Below are 18,183 nucleotides of genomic sequence, written 5' to 3' on the forward strand. Positions count from 1 at the left end.
AAGGAGATCAGCCATGGGATTTCTTTGGAAAGAATGATGCTAAAGCTGAAACTCCAGTACTTTGGCCACCTCATGCGAAGAGTTGACTCATTGGAAAAGACTCTGATGCTGGGAGGGATTGGGGGCAGGAGGAGAAAGGGACGACAGAGGATGAGATGGCTGGATGGCATCACAGACTCAATGGACGTGAGTCTGAGTGAACTCCGGGAGTTGGTGATGGACAGGGAGGCCTGGTGTGCTGCGATTCATGAGGTCGCAAAGAGTTGGACACGACAGTGACTGAACTGAACTGAATCAAATTTGTTTGGAAAATTACTTAATACCACCATCCCTTGTTTATGTTTCTATGTCTGGAATTTTCCTTACTCTCTTTCTCTGTTGTTGTTGTATTAGTAGCTCAGTCCTGTCTGACTCTTTTTGATCCCATGGCCTGTAGCCCACCAGGCTCCTCTGTCCATGGGGTAGCCAGTCCCTTCTCCAGGGAATCTTCCCAACCCAGGGAGTGAAACTGGGTCTCCTGCATTGCAGGCAGATTCTTTACCATTTGAGCCACCAGGGAAGCTCCATTTTCTATTCTTCAAGATCTAACTCTTATCTATCTTTCAAGATTTAATTTTTGAGACACCTCCAAAATCATCCACTAGTTCTAGAATTTTTTTCAATAGGGTAATATGTGAACATTTGTGTGAGAAAGAATAAGAGGGAGACAGGAAACCAGGATTATTTAGAGTGACAGCAATTCAGCCTAAATATTATATTGCAAAATAATTTAGCTGAAAAGCTGGGAAGGATCAGGGAGTGTCCTGGCGGCATAAATACTAGTCATCATCAAATAAATAAAAACTCCCTAGCCCTACCTGCTGAGTCTTACAATACCTGAAGCCTTTATGTCAAAGGTCCTCTTCAGAAATTCCTACAGGGAAATTTTTTACAAAGCTAACAATTCACTCTAATGGTAGCTCTACTAACATATGATTTCCTGGGGAAGACAAACACATACATATACAAAAATCCAGGAAATAATTGCACCCTAGATGAACGTAATTAGGTTCACTGAAATTTATGCAACTTGAAAACTGCATGAAAGCAAAACTTATCCAAATTTTAAGATTATGTAATAGAGTGAATATTAACTGATATTTAATTAAAATTTTAACAGAACTGACATTCCCTACCTTCTATTTAAAAAAAAAGAAACTGTTATTAAAATACTAAAGCAGTTGCTTTTCCTCAACAAATGCATCACTATCAAGAGATCAAAGCACATCCTTTCTGCGCTGCGGCTAACAAATGTTTTACTTCCTAGGCCTTGACAATCTCTTACAAAAAATAAAATTGCCAACAATCATGAATTTACTTTCCCAAAATTACTGGGACAAACTGCTGAAGACTAGAACTGTTCTCTCCTAAGCAGGAGATAAGGCCCACAAAACCACAGCCGAGTCAACCGTTGATAACTCATCACGAGATAATGCCAGGTGCCCCCAAAGTCAGTGCCCTCCGTGTTTCTATCAAGTCGCCCCCTCGCCCCAATACAAGAGTCACGCAAGGTGGTCGAGCTCTCAGGGGATAGGGAAAACACTGACAAGCCACCGACTCCGCTCAGTGGGTGGTAATTCCGAGAACATCCCCCGCCACCGCCTCCCGCTTACTTCCTTCCTTCCCAGAAGCTCAGTGGGGGCTTTCCTCAGACCCCCTACCGGAACCGGAAAAGCGACCATCTTCCCTGAGCCCCCGGCCGGAAGTGTAAGTCGAGCCCGCCGCCAGCTCACTCACCCTGGAAGAACAAGACACCCAGCAGTGGGCACAGAGCGCCGCCACGGCTTCCAGGAACCCCGCTCTGCTGCATCCCGACAGGTCTCCAGAAGTTTGCACACCTTGTTTACGGCTCCCGATAACCACACAGGTAACACCGGAAGTGACGCTTGGGCGCGAGGCCGCAAGACCTAAAATGGCGATTCAAGTTGCCATAGCAACGTGGCTTCTTTCCAGAGCCACACCTGGGCTTGCTCACTTCTAGTCAGCGATGCTTAACTCTCAAGTAGGAGTTCATTATTCTCTTTTACTCGAAATGAAGTCGGACAGGCTTTGGAGAATTGACTTTTGTAATGGAATTCTGCAGGACTTTATCGTCTTGATCCTCTGACTAAGCCAGAAGTCCTTTAACTCCTTACAGATTATTTTATTGAATGCTTTCGGAATAGATTTCTATGCATTTAAGAGTTCACAGGAACCCTGGAGAGCATACAGGGTTATTCAGTGAATAGATAAATTTGTATTAGGCCTTCGTGGGCAGTTTGTACAAGACTGATTTGTATTTTGTGTGTGTGTGTAGCTAATACAGCATCCATCTCAGTACCTACCTAAATTTAAATTAGGTGTGTGTTAAATTACTGGAGACTCGGGTTCGATCTCTGGGTCGGGAAGTTCCCCTGGAGAAGTCAATGGCAACCCACACCAGTAATCTTGCCTGGGAAATCCCATGGACAGAGGAGCCTGGTAGGCTACAGTCCATGGGGTCGCAAAGAGTCGGACACCAATGAGCGACTTCACTTTCTTTCACTTAAGCTACTGCTGACAGTAGCAATGATGAAATCATTACAAAAAGGAGCTGAGATTTATGCTTCTTTTGGCTGGAAAAGCGAGAAAGTGTTTTCACAGCGCTTGAAGTGCAATGAAGAGGTGGTGTCAGATTCTTCTGAAAAAGAAATGGGATGGTACCTTCCTTTAATTATTAGTCTATTCTCCGGGAATCTACGAATGTTTAGTGAAAGCAAGAGAACGAAAATATGCTTCAGCTTTTGGAATAGTTAATAACTTTACATTTTTCAACTCGCATTTCTTTACTAGACTTGAAAGCTGGTACTTTTCTCTATTAAGAAGGTAATGTAAAAGTATCAGATGGAATAGATGATACTGTTCCTTCAAGAGTACCCAAACTAAGTAGTTTGTTGTGCTCAATTCTGTTATTCAAAGCAATGTGAAAATTCTGTGGAAATTCATATAGGTTTATTTATCCAGTAGAAACTAATTCTATTATTCACTTCCAGGCTGCTCCTTAGAAAATTTTTCAATAGAGGTAAAATACATTCCCATCAGTTTTCTGTTACCTGCTATGTAAAAATTTTAGATTTTTGTATAAGCAAATTATATAATTGTAATGCTTTATTACTGACGGTTATTTACATAGTGTTTAAGGCACAATAAAAAATAAATTACAATACAAAAGTTCTCTTTAAGTAGAAGACACTGAACAATGGGGCTGTATTAACCCTTGAGCATTTAACCAAGACACAGAAACTACAAGTTTGCTGGAAACACCTTCCAGGAGTTTTAAACTACCTCCAGGCTATCTGTTTGAAGAAATATCCAGTTACTATATTTTCAAAGGTTGAATGTAGAGGGAAAAAGAGAAAATATGAATGAAAGGTAATATGGACTTTAAATCTGATTTTTAGTTTCAAAACTGGGTACTGAAACTACTTTTTTAGACAGCATAAAAAGCAAAATGAGACAGGTATGAGAAGCATTTCAAGTTCATAAGTAAATTATACCAGGGTGGGGTGTGTTTTTTTTAGTATTGGGGGAAAAAAAATCAAAGTTCATCATCTTTAAATACAAATAAACTGCTTTGAAATTCCAGTTTGTTAAAAGAAATAATATCTTCAGCCTAGTTGGTGAAAACAAAGTATCAAGCTTTCTTAAAACAAAAAATAAAGAAAGAAAAAATGTAACCTCTTCCAGTTCTCAGAGCTTTGTATAACACCAGAGAAAATTATCACCACTTAGGGTTGATTTTTTTTCATTACCCCTAAATTTTTAAATTGTAATATACCACTTCAGAATCCTTCCGTTTAACTGCGTAATGATTCCAGTCTACAAATGAGCATAGATTTTGCTCTGTTGTTATAAATAATTGAATTGGAAGTGGCGAATATAGTAATCTAAACTGTCATTCACTGCTCGTGAAAAATCAGAGCTGTTATCACTTGTCAGAGCACAGAAAAAAGGTGACAAGCATTTCATCCTGAGGTGGCATTAGTCAATCTATTAGCATTTATGTCACCTTCCCTAGTTACTCTGTGGTTTTGGTTTTTGCTACTGTAAACCCTAGGTCAACTGACCAAAAACAAACAAAAACAAAACCCTGCCATCTAGGGTATTGAAAGAAATTCAATAAAATAAGATGTGTCTCATACTTAAGGAGAGTCATAAAAATCAAACTGTTCTTTAACAGTTTGAATTTAGGATTTTCTGTTAATCAAAACTGTTGAGAGAATTAGCTCACCTTTTAATCGAGCATGTGAGAAGGAAAGAATAAACATGTTAACTTTAGTAGCTAAAATCCTGCTCTAAAGAAATTAATATATCAAAGTAAACATAATAGTTTGGTTTTTATCTCATTTGAGGCCAATATATGTGAATATAAATCATAATCCTCAAGGAGTGTTTAAGGGCAAAAATATAGCTTCTTAGTATATAAAACCTAGTGAGCATTTGAAAAATATTTGCACTCTGAAATTAAATAAAACCTTAGTAACAGAGCTGTTTGTGAGTCTGGTGGTATTTACTCAAGAAGGGCCCTATGCTGGCTCCAGAGGAACATTGCTGGTCTAGGTGGTTATATACTGCAGTGCTGGTTGGAAGGCAGGTCACAACTGAAAAAGCCAAAGAAAAGCTTCCATTAACTCCAGCTTATCTTAGGGTTCTTGTTCTGGGAAATCTTCAGCTTCCTGAAATACAAAGCAGAAGTTTAAATGGATAATGCATTTGGCAAGAGTACAATAGGAATACCTGACGTGAATACGTATATATCACTATATCTATTTTCCATTGTGAAGGAAAATATTCTTAAGTATATTTGTCCTCTCCTAATTTAACTTTTAAAAAAATTTCCTGATCTTTATTACATAGTTCTCAGGGTCAGTGTCCTTAATTCATAATCCCTGCCTTGCATAGACCCTTGGATGATCCATAGCTGCTTACTCACATATATACATTCTCTCTGTCTCCCCACAACCCCTTTATAATAAAGAAAATCAAATATACAGAAAAGCAAAGAAGTCAGTGTGTGGAATATACTCTCATTTAATTGTATAGCTATAAATTGTACCTGCTATAAATAACATATATGGGGGGGGCAGTTAGAAATGGCAACCCACTGCAGTTTTCTTGCCTGGAGAATCCCATGGACAGAGGACCTTAGTGGGCTACAGTCCACGGGTTGCAAAGAGTCAGACACGACTGAGCGACTTCACTTCACTTCACTTCACTTCAGAGTTTTTAAAACAAATTACTGACATTTTACCCCTAAGTACTCCAATATACATTTTTAAAATATGTATGTCTTCCTGGGTAAGCACAATATCTTTAATATACCTAATAAAAATTAATGATAATGCTCTAATATCCATATTGACATTTTTCATATTAAGACTTTCCCAATTGTACCAACTCTTTTTACAACTAGTATCCATCCAGTCAAAAGTCATACACTGCACTTGATTGTATCACTCCCTTAAATTTCTTTTAATCTTAAACAGCCTCTGTCTTTATTTTCCATGCCCCTGACTTAGAAAATCTGCTTGATTTTAAAAATAGCCCTTGGTAAAAATCTCTGTGATACCAAATTTTTTTCCTAGGTTTACAATAGAATCATTTTTCTCCATACTCTGTTTTTATAAATTCTTGTGAACTTTCCCTGGAGCTTTAGGCTGTAAAATTGTGGCTCTTTTTGCAAATGATAATAGTGGGCCGACTTCAGGGAATAGAAATTATAATCATATTAAAATAAATCAACCTACCTTTTAAGCCTAATAAACCTAAAAACTGGAAAAACAAAATTACACACCACTAAAATTAGGTTCATAGTCCCAAAAACTAAATGAGAGGAGTTGAACTCAGTTCCAAAGAATACAAAAGTTCTCTTGTCAAAATGTCAGGCATATCTATTGAGTCACTCTCTTAACTGCCATGATTAGTTTACAAGAAAAGAGCAAATATTAATTCATTAAAAAAAAATTTACTTACATATTGAAAGTTAATTTATTATTCTTGGAGGTGGTAAATAAAACCCCAAAGTTTCAAATAATCATAGAATTCTCAGCTTTAATGATAGGAGGTTCTAGCTTTCTAGTCCTTTGCAAAAAACACACTCAAAGAGGAAGCCATCCATAACACAAGAAAAGACTTTTATCTCTCTGCCCAGCTCCTCTCATTTTATACAGGAAACACTGAACAGTTATATCATCTAGGAGATCTACATTAGAGATGAGACGTGCAAGTAAGCTAAGGAAAGAAATCAACCCAGTTGTGAAACTTACCATGTAAGAATGTTAGTCTGTGTATTCTAAAGAAACAGAAGCCTTTTTTTCCTGGTTGAGCTTTTCTTCTTCTTTTCTGTAACATAGAAGCAGAAACCATTGTCAGGAGAACAAGACTAGGAACAAGGGAGGCAAATCTATATACAAAGATTCAGGTTAGATATATTCCCCCAAATTTGGGTAAGAATTATATGCAGCTGGGAATAGATCAGGCTTACAGAGCACTAAACCACTAGTACTGTCTAACTAATAATACTCATGCCTCCACATGACCCTGGGTATGTGGATTTAGACACTTTTCAGAATATTGCTAGAGGGAAATATCACTTGGGAACTCCAGGTATTTAAAACAGATACTTTAGTTTAGCATTAGTATTCTACTTCTAATTCTAATTCTTATTCAAAAAAGAAAAAAGCATAAAATCAAAACCAAAACAAAGACAAAAAAAGACTGACCTAGAAATCATGTTTATCAATTGTATTCTACTATAGTAAATATTTCTTGAGGGAAAGAAACAAATGATGCTGAGACAGCTGAAAAAATTACGACTGTGAGAGAATGAATTTGGACTCCTACTTCACAACATATATGAGAATTAATTGAAAATGAATCAAAAAAGAATAATAAAAAAAGAATCAAAGGCCTAAATATAAGAACTAAACTGTAAAACTCTTAGAAGAAAACAGGCATAAATCTTTTTGACCTTGGATTAAACCATGGTTTCTTAGTATGACACCAACACAAGCAACGAAAGAAAAAAGATAAACTGGAATTGTTCAAAATTTAAAACTTTTGTGCTGCAAAGGACATCAATCATAATAATGGAAAGGCAACCCACAGAATGAGAGAAAATAATTGCCAATCCTTTATCTAACAAGGTGCTCTTGTATACTCCAAAATATATAAAGACCTTAAAAACTTAACAATAAAAAGACAAATACCCTAATTTGGAAATGGTTTCAAATATTTAACATATTTGAATAATATCATTCCAAATTAGATATTAAAATAGCCAATAAACACATGGAAAGATGCCCAACATCATTAGTCATTGCTGCTGCTACTGCTAAGTCGCTTCAGTCGTGTCCAACTCTGAGCGACCCCATAGGATGGCAGCCCACCGTCCCTGGGATTCTCCAGACAAGAACACTGGAGTGGGTTGCCATTTCCTTTTCTAATGCATGAAAGTGAAAATTGAAAGTGAAGTCGCTCAGTCGTGTCTGACTCTTTTCGACCCCATGGACTGCAGCCTACCAGGCTCTTCTGTCCATGGGATTTTCCAGGCAAGAGTACTGGAGTGGGCTGCCATTGCATTAGTCGTTAGAAAAATACAAATCAAAACCTTAATGAGATACCACTTCACACACACTAGATGGCTATAATCAAAAGGACAGACAATACAAGTGGTGTTGAGGATGTAGACAAACTGGAACCCTCATACGTTGCTGGTGGGAATATGAAAAGGTGCAGCTGTTTTGGAAAACAGTCCAGCAATTCCTCAAGAAGGTAACATAGAGTTACTATGCTGCTAAGTCACTTCACTCGTGTCCAACTCTGTGTGACCCCATAGATGGCAGCCCACCAGGCTCTACCATCCCTGGGATTCTCCAGGCAAGAACACTGGAGTGGGTTGCCATTTCCTTCTCCAATGCATCAAAGTGAAAAGTGAAAGTGAAGTCGCTCAGTCGTGTCCAACTAGTAGCGACCCCATAGACTGTAGCCTACCAGGCTCCTCTGTCCATGGGATTTTCTAGGCAAGAGTACTGGAGTGGGGTGCCATTGCCTTCTCCAGAGTTACTATATATCCCAGTAATTCCACTCCTATTTATATACTCCAGAAAATTTGAAAACATATGCCTACACAGAAACTTGTAGATGAATATTCACAGCAGCATTAATCCTAATAGTCAAAAAGTGGGGAAATTTTAAATGTCCATCAATTGAATGAAATAACAAAATGTGAGGACTTCCCTAGTGGCTCAGTGGTTAAGAATTTTCCTTTCAATGAAGGGGACATGGGTTCAACCCCCGGTTGGGGAACTAAAATGCCCCATGCCCTGGGGCAACTAAGCCTATGTGCCCTGCAATTAGAGAAGACTTTCATGCTGTGAGGAAAGTTCCTGTGTGCCACAACTAACACCTGACACAGCCAAATAAATTTAAAAATAAATACTTTTTTAAAATGTGGTATGTATATACGATGGAATATAATGCAGCCACAAAAAGGAATGACATAACATGGTTTAACCTTGAAAGCATTATACTAAGTCAAAGAAGCCAGACATAAAAGGTTACATTTTTTTTAAATAATAAAAAAATTTTCAAATTACAAAAATATAATTTTTTTTAAAGGTCACATGTTATATGATTCTCTTTACATGAAATGTCCAGAACAGGCAAATCCATACAGACAGAAAGCAGATTGATTAGTAGCTGTCAGGGGCAGGTGGGAGAGGAAGATAGGGAGTGATAGCTAAAAGGTATGGAGTTTCTTTTGGAGGTGATGAAAATGTTCTGGAATTAGCGTTAATGGTTACACAACTTTGTGAACATTAATGAATTTTATTATATGAAATTTTATCTAAAAAAAAAATATATATATATATATAATGTACCTTACATCAGCATGGCTGACTTTCCTAGGCACTGATTCAGAGGCCCTGCTGGCAGCCCAGTGGTTCTTAGAAATGTATGATTTACATTAAAAGGAAGGAATATCCTAGAAAAGCTTTACATAAGCAAATTTTTGTGTATCAAATCCTACATAGTAAGAAAGCCTATGATGAAATCTTCCCTAAAATTAAGAAACTAAACACCCCAGAGGAAACAAACTTACGGCTACCAAGCATGAAAGGGTGGGGGAGGGGTAAGTTAGGAGTTTGGAACTAACATATACACACTACTACTACTACTAAGTCGCTTCAGTCGTGTCCGACTCCGTGCTACCCCACAGACAGCAGCCCACCAGGCTCCCCTGTCCCTGAGATTCTCCAGGCAAGAACCCTGGAGTGGGTTGCCATTTCCTTCTCCAATGCATGAAAGTGAAAAGTCAAAGTGAAGTCGCTCAGTCATGTCCAACTCTTAGCGACCCCATGGACTGCAGCCTACCAGGCTCCTCCATCCATGGGATTTTCCAGGCAAGAGTACTGGAGTGGGGTGCCATTGCCTCTCCAACATATACACACTATAATATATAAAATAGTGAACCAACAAGGACCTACTGTATAGCACAGGGAAATATACTCAATATTTTGTAATAACCTATAAGGGAATTGAGTCTGGAAAAGAATATATATAAATGTAAATAATTGAATCACTTTATTGTACACCTGAAACTAACACAACAGTGTAAATCAACTGTATTTTGATACAGAAAAAGCCAAATTTACTAATTCACACCCTAATTTATCCATCCTGTGAATTTGAATTCTGTATGAGATTTACCCAAAAGAAAAGGCATTTGTTCAAGAATGATTTAGCCCCGCTATAAAATACCAACAGTTGCCATAAAACAGTGTTAGAAGAAGACTTTTCCAGAACTGCCCAGCCTTACGGTTTTATCTCCACCACTTTATGTGCTCTTTCAGCCCGTCGCTTTTTCCGGAAATGCTGGAAGAGGACCACCACAATTACTATTATGACCATCAGTGCACAGGCGGAGCCAATGGCCAGAGCCAGGAAGTGGATCTCAGAGAAGCGTACTGTAAGGAGAAAAGATCAAGTTGGGATTCTGAAAAGGAGGACTGTGATGAAATCTGAAGATATAATAGGGGTGTGTTTTCACCCTTAAATGAAATATTCCTTTCTTCTACCATATTAACTATGTAAACTCTAGTAGCAATAGGAAAGCCTTACAGACTTCTTTAGTGGTTCTCAAAGTATGGTCCTAGGAGGAGCAGCTACAAAATGACTTGAGAACTTCAAAAGGTGAGTTCCATCAGGCCCCACCCCAGATCTACCCAATTACAGGTGGGGCCCAGCAATCTGTTTTAACTTGTTCTCCAGGTGATTCTGATGCATGCAAAAAATTTGAGAATCACTGGGGCAGGTAATCTAGCTAATGGGGTAAGGTTATTGCTGACCTCATCAAATCCAGTGTTTATTTCTCCCTGAATCCTTCTTACCTCTGTCATTCAGTCAGTCATTTATTCAGGTTTATTAAGAGTTTATTATGTCCTAGCACTGGAAATACAAAGCCAGAAAAGACATTACCTTCAAGGAACTGATGCCCACAGGAAAGAGAGGCAAGTAACTGTAATCTAGTGGATCAATGATGTAAGAGAGAACCCAGAGGGAAGTGAAGTGAAGTCACTCAGTCATGTCCGACTCTTTGCGACCCCATGGGCTGTAGCCTACCAGGCTCCTCTGTCCATGGGAGTTTCCAGGAGTGTATTGCCATTTCCTTCTCCAGGGGATCTTCCCAACCCAGGGATCGAACCCAGGTCTCCCGCATTGTAGACAGACGCTTTACCATCTGAGCCACCAGGGAAGTCCAACCCAGAGGGAAGGGTCCCTAAACAAGGTTAGAGACTGTGAAGTCTGAGTCTCTAGATTTTGAGCTTGGTTTCTGATTTAAATTTCAAAAAACCTACAGAGCCAGAAAGGATATTAGCGAATATCTAGCCCAGGGGTTCCCCAGCCTCAAGTCTGTAAAGGAAGAGGGCGGGGGAGGGAGGGAAAAGGAGAACAAACCCACAAAATCCACGTCAGATTGTGTGCCTTGTTTGTGGTAAACGGCTTATAGCTTTCGTGAGGTCCTCAGAGTAGCCATCCTAGTATGTTTAAGACCCGTGGGTTCTTATCTACCTGTTCATTTTGCAAAGAAGAAACTGAGATCCAAAGACATTACTTCTTTCAACACTTAGATGACTTCTCCAAGGTCACACAGCTCTCTATTGATAGGGCCTTGAAGGATGATGCTAGGACTGAAAGGAATTCATACCATTTTATAGGCTTTTATGTTTGGATAGTAACGTGTTGGTTAAGAGAATACACCAACGACAGCTAGGTTAAAATACCAGCTCCTATGTGACTTGGGTAGTTAACTTTTTTGAGCCTCAGTTTCTTCAATGTATAAAGTAGAGATAACAATACTCATTTCTTGAGTTCTTATAAAAAAATAAAATTGCTTATGTAAATTGTTCCACACTGTGCCTGCACATAATACTTTCAATATATGTTAGCTATTATAATTTTCAGTACAATTCAGACTTTGGGGATTTTTTATTATGTCATTTTATCCTCATCATAATCTTAGCTCTATTAGTCTTACTTTACAGAAGAAAAAAAATGTATTTACAGCTGATAAACTGTAGCAGTGACTCAGACCCAAATTTACAACTCTTTTAAGTTTTGTGGTCTTTTATTTTTGTTATCTGGCAGTTTTCCAGGTTGTCCTTTCTAGGCCTGCAGGCAATACAGTGCATTAGATGGAGCACAGTTTTGGAGATAGAGATGCTTGGGTTTGAGTTCTGAGTGACTCCAATTATCTGCTCCATGACTTTGGACAAGTGACTTAACCTGTATGAGCGTTGGTTTCCTCGTTAGTAAGATGGGGGGAAGGGAGCACTAAGAGCACAGTGGATTGACGTGTAAAGATTAGACCGAGGACACAGAGACTGGAGGGCATCGCCAACTCAACGAGCATGAGGTTGAGCAAACCCCGGGAGATGGTGAAGACAGGGAAGCCTGTCATGCTGCAGTCCATGGGGTCACTGCAGTCCCTGGGGTTGCAAAGAATTGGACATGACTTAGCACTGAACAACAACAAAGATGAGATGTGTTACATAAATCTCCTAGCATTCGGGAAGGGCTCGATAAACAATAGGTACCATTATTGGTGTCTACTTCCAACAGTGAGTATGAGAATTAAATGAGATGGTACATGTCAAGCACTTTGGACAGCAAGTAGGTACTCAATCTTGTGACTAGATGAGTGGATGAATGGACTTATTGTTAGCCTTTTATCAGAGAGTTGCTTCCTCTCCCTTTCATGATCTCAATGTCATTTTTGTAACCAGTTCCCTAGGTCCCTTTGCCTTATTTTCTGTTTCTTTCCACAGCCAAACAAAGCCTTTCTCTTTTTACCCCAGGACTCTTCACTCTTCCTCTGCAATCTCCAGATCCAAAGAGTTGGTCCTCCTCTCTACTCTTTCAGCCATCACAAAACTTTGCCCCTCGGTTTCCTACAAGCTCTCATACTTTCCAGAAACACTTGTCTCTGCGTCACCTACCGGTCTGCACGACGCTGAGCTGGATCTCCCCGATCAGCCCATCAACATCAGGCGGGTTCTTCACCTGACAGGTGTATGTCCCGTTGTCATCAAACTGCAGCTTCCAGAGGAGGATGGAGACATCATACCGCTCAGGGTTCCCATCCCAGGCCACTCGGTCCTTGAAGCGCCCACTCATGGGTTTGAAGGGATCCACATGGTAGTAGAAAACCTAGAGAGGAGTCACGCCAGAGGTTTTACTCGGCACCTGGGCAGGGAGACGGGTGGCAGGAGCAGAAGAGAAACAGCAGGGGCATCCCCAGTGGCCCAGGGGTTGAGGCTTCACCTTCCAGTGCACGGGGTGTGGGTGTGATCCCTGGTCAGGGAGCTAATTTCCCACGTGCCTCGTGGCCAAAATACCAAAACAATGAGGCAGAAACAATATTGGAGCACATCCAATAAAGACTTTTTAACTGGTCCACATCAAAAAGAAAAATCTTCAAAAGAGAAACATCAGCAAGCCTGACTGTCTGGTCTGCAGCTCTCCTGCAACAACCTCTTGCTTTCCCCTTCACCAGCCTCTCAGCTCTGTCTCTGTGCCAAGAATTGTGCCCCAGCTTTACCCTGTGCTTATCGCCAAGAAAAATACAAAAGGTCCAGGAGAAATGGACTGGCTTATTTTTCTAATCCAGGGCCCCAACTTACAAACTGCTCAGGGCCCCCATCTCGAGGACGGAAATTCCAGGTCACCGTGAGAGCATCACCCACTGGGGCAAAGCTGGAGAAAGTGCATTTTAACCGAATATCTGTCCCATTGACAGCCTCTAGCACACGGGGAGTGTAAATTTCCACAGCTGCTATTGGCCAAAGAGCTGCAATGGAAAAAAGGCAATGAAGGGTTAACAGGAGATGTGTCTTAAGAGAATTTCTGCTGACACTACCAAAATAAAGGTCTGAATAGGGCATCCAACAGATCTGAGATGCCCCAGTTCTCACTCAAACTCAGCTTCAACCACCACGTATTCCTACCTACATGTAACCTTGACCCTCCCATTCCTTTAACAACTAAAAATAGCACACAGTAAACTTTTCTTAGCAGTCACACTTTCTCTAAAACAGGATACCCTAGCCTCATGGTACCCACTTCAAAACTGCTCTAACAAACTATAAGCATTGGAAAATAAGATTGAAGGCAGAAACAAAAAAAAAAAAACTAATCAAAACATGAATTAGACCTCTGTTCAGATTAACCATAATACATTATGTGTATCGTGGTCCCCTAGCAGTAAGTTTTCCAGAAAGGGTCCTTGTTAAGTGAATTTCCTACTATTCCTAGTGTTCTGCAAAAAAAAAAACGGAATTAATCATCCCCAGACAATTTAGCTTGCTTGTACGGCTGGAAACTTTATACCACATAGCGCTTTTTAGCATGATATTTACATTTAGTATGTGCATGTTGGGGCAGTTAGCAAGCCACAGTGGGTCTCTCTCCTTAACCAGCTCCGCTTTCCCAATGCTGTCCAGAGTCTCAGACAAGACCCACACACAGAAATCCAAGAGCCGGGTTCTGCCTGTAGTGGGAGGTGGAGAGCAGCCACCAAAAAAATGGAGTGTAACCTGAGATTAGAAAACCCTTTCTGTGCCCCAATCACTGGCAACCAGAAAACACCTAAACCTGTTTTTCCAAAAGCAGTTCCCCCAAAACAACCCCCTACTTCAGTTTCATTAAAGTTAACACTAAAGCAAAATGTAACTGTGGCTCAGGCTCCAGTAAAAGACCTGCAACTTCTGGGACAATGAGCTAACTTTATAGGGTAGGCAGTGGAGGAAATGCTCAGAAAAGCCCGGGAGCTCTTACCTGTGAGCTGTAAGCCAAGGAGAAAAAGCACAGCACGCGTAGGGCTCTTGCCATACATGAGGGAAACCCAGCCCTGGCCCCAGAGACCAGACCGGGCAGACCAAGCACGCCAGCACCCTGCCAAGGCCACTCCTGGTGGAGAGAGCGCCTCGGCGTCTTTCCCGAGAAAGGAGTCTGTCGCCTCACCTGTGGGAACCTGAGCACCCGTGCCTGTGAGTCATTCCTGCTCTGCCAGTGCACTTTGCTGGAATGAAAGGTGGGGCTTCAGCTCCCAACACCCTCCTCCCCTCGTTCCTTGCCTCCCTTCCACCCTCCGCGCTACAGACACGTCTACACAAAGTCCCAGAGTCTGCAGGTCTGTCTTTTCAGCTCATCTGGACCCTGGCCTCTGGATGGCCTCAGAAACAGCCAGAGGAGGTGGTGCCTGTCTGAAAGGTCCCAGGCTGCTTTGGGTCTGGCCCACACGCACACATTTTTTTAAAAAACAGGTTTTAAGCTTGCCTAAGAAGTGAATGTTGAACTTATCTGCAGTGATTTCACTTATCAAAGCACCGCCCTCAGGCCACAGTAGCCTGAACTGGATTACCACCTCCAAAAAATCAGAATTCCTTAGGACCCTCTGTATTCAAAAAGTCCTAGAGTTTGTATACTTGATTTTAACCACATGTTACCACAAGGATCCCTGGCTTTTTCTAGCTGGTAGATTTCCCCTGAAAACCCCCTTCCCTCTCCACACCGCCCCCCACCCCATCTAAAACAGACTGACCAAAATAAATCTCAGTGTTTAATGACCCTTTATGTTTGAAGGATTTAAAGAGGAATCATGTGCTATCTCAAGACACTTTGCAAAGTGCTTTCATTGACACGACCCTGCCCTGAAGTGTTCCCATTTCACCAGTGAAGACAGACACTAAAAACCCAGAGGTGATTTATTTTCGCAACCAATAGGTAGCAGAACTGGAACTTGTTTTGACTCTTTTTTTGTTTTTGGCCACACAGCATGCGGGACCTTAGTTCCCCAGAGATAGAACCCCTGCCCCCTGCAGCGGAAGTGTATGCCTGTTAACCCCTCAACTGCCAGGGAAGTTCTCTTTTTTGACTCAGTCTAGTGCTCTTTCCACAAAAATCATAGCTCATGTGAGCAATCAGACAGAGGATCCTCAAGGAAAAGCTTTTCCTAATAACTTTTTTGTACTTCAGGTTTTATTTGCCATTTGGGGGGCAGTCAACTGTCTGAGAAATCTGAAGAGCTGGAGATTTGAAGTGAGACAAGGTGTCTCCTTGTCTGGAAGGATGATGGGTAATTGTTACAAATTAGTGAAGCTGTATGGAAACTCAGTAGAAGGAGGATGAAGGTTACCCATGCAATTAAGACGTAATCTCTCACTGCCCTGGGTCCAGGGTTTAATCCCTGAGGGGGGAACTAAGATCCCACAATCCGTGTGGCACAGCCAAAAAGAAAAGAAGCAGGCTTGACCGGTAATCTAACCCAGAACAGAAGAAATAAATTGCTATCCCTGGATTAGCAATCTAGAAACTTAAGTGATTCATAAAATCTCCCAGTGAAACCACAGAACAAAGAAGTTTCTAGGACCTGGAGGAAGGGGCAGGCTGACTAGAAAAAATAAAACAGGATAAAGAAGGAAGCAAAGAGAAAATTCCACCAAGAGAGGCAGATTACAGAAGAAAAAAGCAAAAGAGAGAAAAGCAGCAGGAGAAAGATGTGTCATAAAAAAAGTTAACAACAACCAAAATAGCCCCCATCAGAACTGAGAAACCAGGGGCTCCACACGTGAAGAGGCATGGCGGTCCATGCGTGAGTGTCCTAGGAAGAGTGTTCCTGAACACAGGATGTTTGGCTCCTTTGTCAACCTCTAGGTCAGAAATCACACACAAGCAGTCAGCAGTCAACCTCAAATCAGAATGCTGGGGAAACATTTTAAATGGTAATAGGATAAAAGAGCCTTTCTGGCATGCAGGTCCAAAGAGTTCAGCTCCAGGAGCCGGAAAGAAAAGCAGTTAAGGAAACTTGAGCCTCAGCTGGCTTTCAACTTGCAGGGCAGTCCAGCTCTAAAGGAAGGAGAGGAGAAGCCTAAGGTTTTGAAGTCTGCCACAAACTGCAAATTTTTGGTGAGAGGTGGAGTTACCACTGCCTGGAAAATCCCATGGACGAAGGAGCCTGGTAGGCTGCAGTCCATGACGTTGCTAAGAGTCAGACACAACTGAGCGACTTCACTTTGACTTTTCACTTTCATGCATTGGAGAAGGAAATGGCAACCCACTCCAGTATTCTTGCCTGGAGAATCCCAGGGACGGTGGAGCCTAGTGGGCTGCCATCTATGGGTTCGCACAGAATCGGACACGACTGAAGCGACTTAGCAGCAGCAGCAGTTACCACAAGGCTCAGGGGATGCAGCAAACAGCAGCAGGAGAGGAATCAGGTCAGGAAATGCTGAACAAACTGTTGTCAGGAGGGAAGACTCCTCCTCCCCACCCTACCCTAGGTAGCCAGGCGCCCTTTGAGCAGGCAGATAGGCAGACAGCGCTGCTCTGGAAGTTAGCCGCTGCCCAGAGCCCAATCCTCCTCAGCAGAGTTCAAGTTCCTGGCGGGGTGCCCAGCAACGTCCAATTCCTTCCAGTTAACAGCAGAGTCACCCGGTTCCCCTCCCTGGGTGGGGAGGGGAGAGGCCAAGGGCTGGACTTGCTAAGTAGAGAGAACACTAAAAGAAAAAGGAGGCCTGTCCCTAAGAGTCCCCAGGGTGCCATTCAGCAGGACTCTGATCAGAGATGGAGGCATCTGGGTGAGGCTTTAGTTACAGTTTGTATCTGGGCAAGTGAGAGAAAAAGAAGAGGACTTCTGGAGATTGAAAGGAAGAGAAATGGACTCTCCTGGTGGCCCAGTGGATAGGAGTCCGCCTGCCAATGCAGGGGACACAGGTTCAATTCCTGATCCTGGAAGATTCCACATGCCATGGAGCAACTAAGTCCACGTGCCACGACTACTGAGCCCACACTCTAGAGCCTGTGCTCTGCACAAGAGAAGCACCACCGCAAGAAGAAGCCCCCGCTCATCACAGTTAGAGAAAGCTCACGTGCAGCAACAAAGACCCAGTGAAACAAAAAAAAAAAGTTAAAAAGGAAGAAAAGTGAAGTTTTCAGAGACATCACTTTGTCTCTTTAAACTTCTCCAGAGAAAAATTCTGATTGTCATTAAAATTTTACAGTGTACTAAGTTTTGAAAGCACCCCATCTATCACTCCCCCTACACATTCCCTAAAAAAAATTTTTTCCCCCCAGATTCACCTACTTATATCGGAGAAGGCAGTGGCAACCCACTCCAGTACTCTTGCCTGGAAGATCCCATGGACGGAGGAGCCTGGTAGGCTGCAGGCCGTGGGGTCGCTAAGAGTCAGACACGATTGAGCGACTTCACTTTGACTTTTCACTTTCATGCGTTGGAGAAGGAAATGGCAACCCACTCCAGTGTTCTTGCCTGGAGAATCCCAGGGATGGGGGAGCCTGGTGGGCTGCCGTCTATGGGGTCGAATAGAATCGGACACGACTTCATTTGGCTATACTTGGGTCTTTTGAACTGTGGTGTTGGAGAAGACTCTTGAGAGTCCCTTGGACTGCAAGGAGATCCAACCAGTCCATCCTAAAGGAGACAGTCCTGGGTGTTCACTGGAATGACTGATGCTGAAGCTGAAACTCCAATACTTTGGCCACCTGATGTGAAGAGGTGACTCATTTTAAAAGACCCCTGATGCTGGGAAAGATTGAGGGCAGGAG

General features: G+C 41.8%; 2 protein-coding genes and 1 long non-coding RNA gene across 5 annotated transcripts in view; 1 reads left to right on the forward strand and 2 right to left on the reverse strand.

The window, feature by feature from the left end:
• The window catches only part of MPZL3 (myelin protein zero like 3), a 24,532-nt gene extending 22,226 nt beyond the window's left edge, over positions 1 to 2,306 (reverse strand). Inside the window, exon 1 of the mRNA XM_040258097.1 lies at positions 1,777 to 2,306. Within this exon, the coding sequence (XP_040114031.1) occupies positions 1,777 to 1,849 (73 nt within the window). The 5' untranslated portion in view covers positions 1,850 to 2,306. The remainder of the gene's footprint in view (positions 1 to 1,776) is intronic.
• Positions 1,429 to 12,564, forward strand: LOC120876317. Of its 2 annotated transcripts, XR_005724150.1 has the most exons (3): positions 1,819 to 1,906; positions 9,912 to 10,096; positions 12,387 to 12,564. It is a non-coding gene; the product is annotated as an uncharacterized LOC120876317 (long non-coding RNA). The 2 variants fall into 2 exon arrangements; XR_005724149.1 differs by lacking the exon at positions 12,387 to 12,564 and having other exon boundaries at positions 1,429 to 1,906; positions 9,912 to 12,039.
• On the reverse strand, positions 3,148 to 14,779 carry MPZL2 (myelin protein zero like 2). 2 transcript variants are annotated; one of them, XM_040258098.1, is made up of 6 exons: positions 14,395 to 14,779; positions 13,242 to 13,408; positions 12,558 to 12,768; positions 9,878 to 10,025; positions 6,324 to 6,399; positions 3,148 to 4,733 (listed from the first exon to the last, which is right to left on the reverse strand). In XM_040258098.1, the coding sequence occupies exons 1-5, from the start codon at positions 14,450 to 14,452 to the stop codon at positions 6,336 to 6,338; spliced, it is 648 nt and encodes a 215-aa protein (XP_040114032.1). In that variant the 5' UTR covers positions 14,453 to 14,779; the 3' UTR covers positions 3,148 to 4,733; positions 6,324 to 6,335. The 2 variants fall into 2 exon arrangements, with proteins under 2 accessions (XP_040114032.1, XP_040114034.1); XM_040258100.1 differs by having other exon boundaries at positions 3,151 to 4,658; positions 14,395 to 14,635.
• Positions 14,780 to 18,183: the final 3,404 nt, after the last annotated feature.

This window comes from Oryx dammah, unplaced genomic scaffold, assembly GCF_014754425.2.
Source record: "Oryx dammah isolate SB20612 unplaced genomic scaffold, SCBI_Odam_1.1 HiC_scaffold_17, whole genome shotgun sequence".
In the NCBI taxonomy this organism is placed as follows: domain Eukaryota; kingdom Metazoa; phylum Chordata; class Mammalia; order Artiodactyla; family Bovidae; genus Oryx; species Oryx dammah.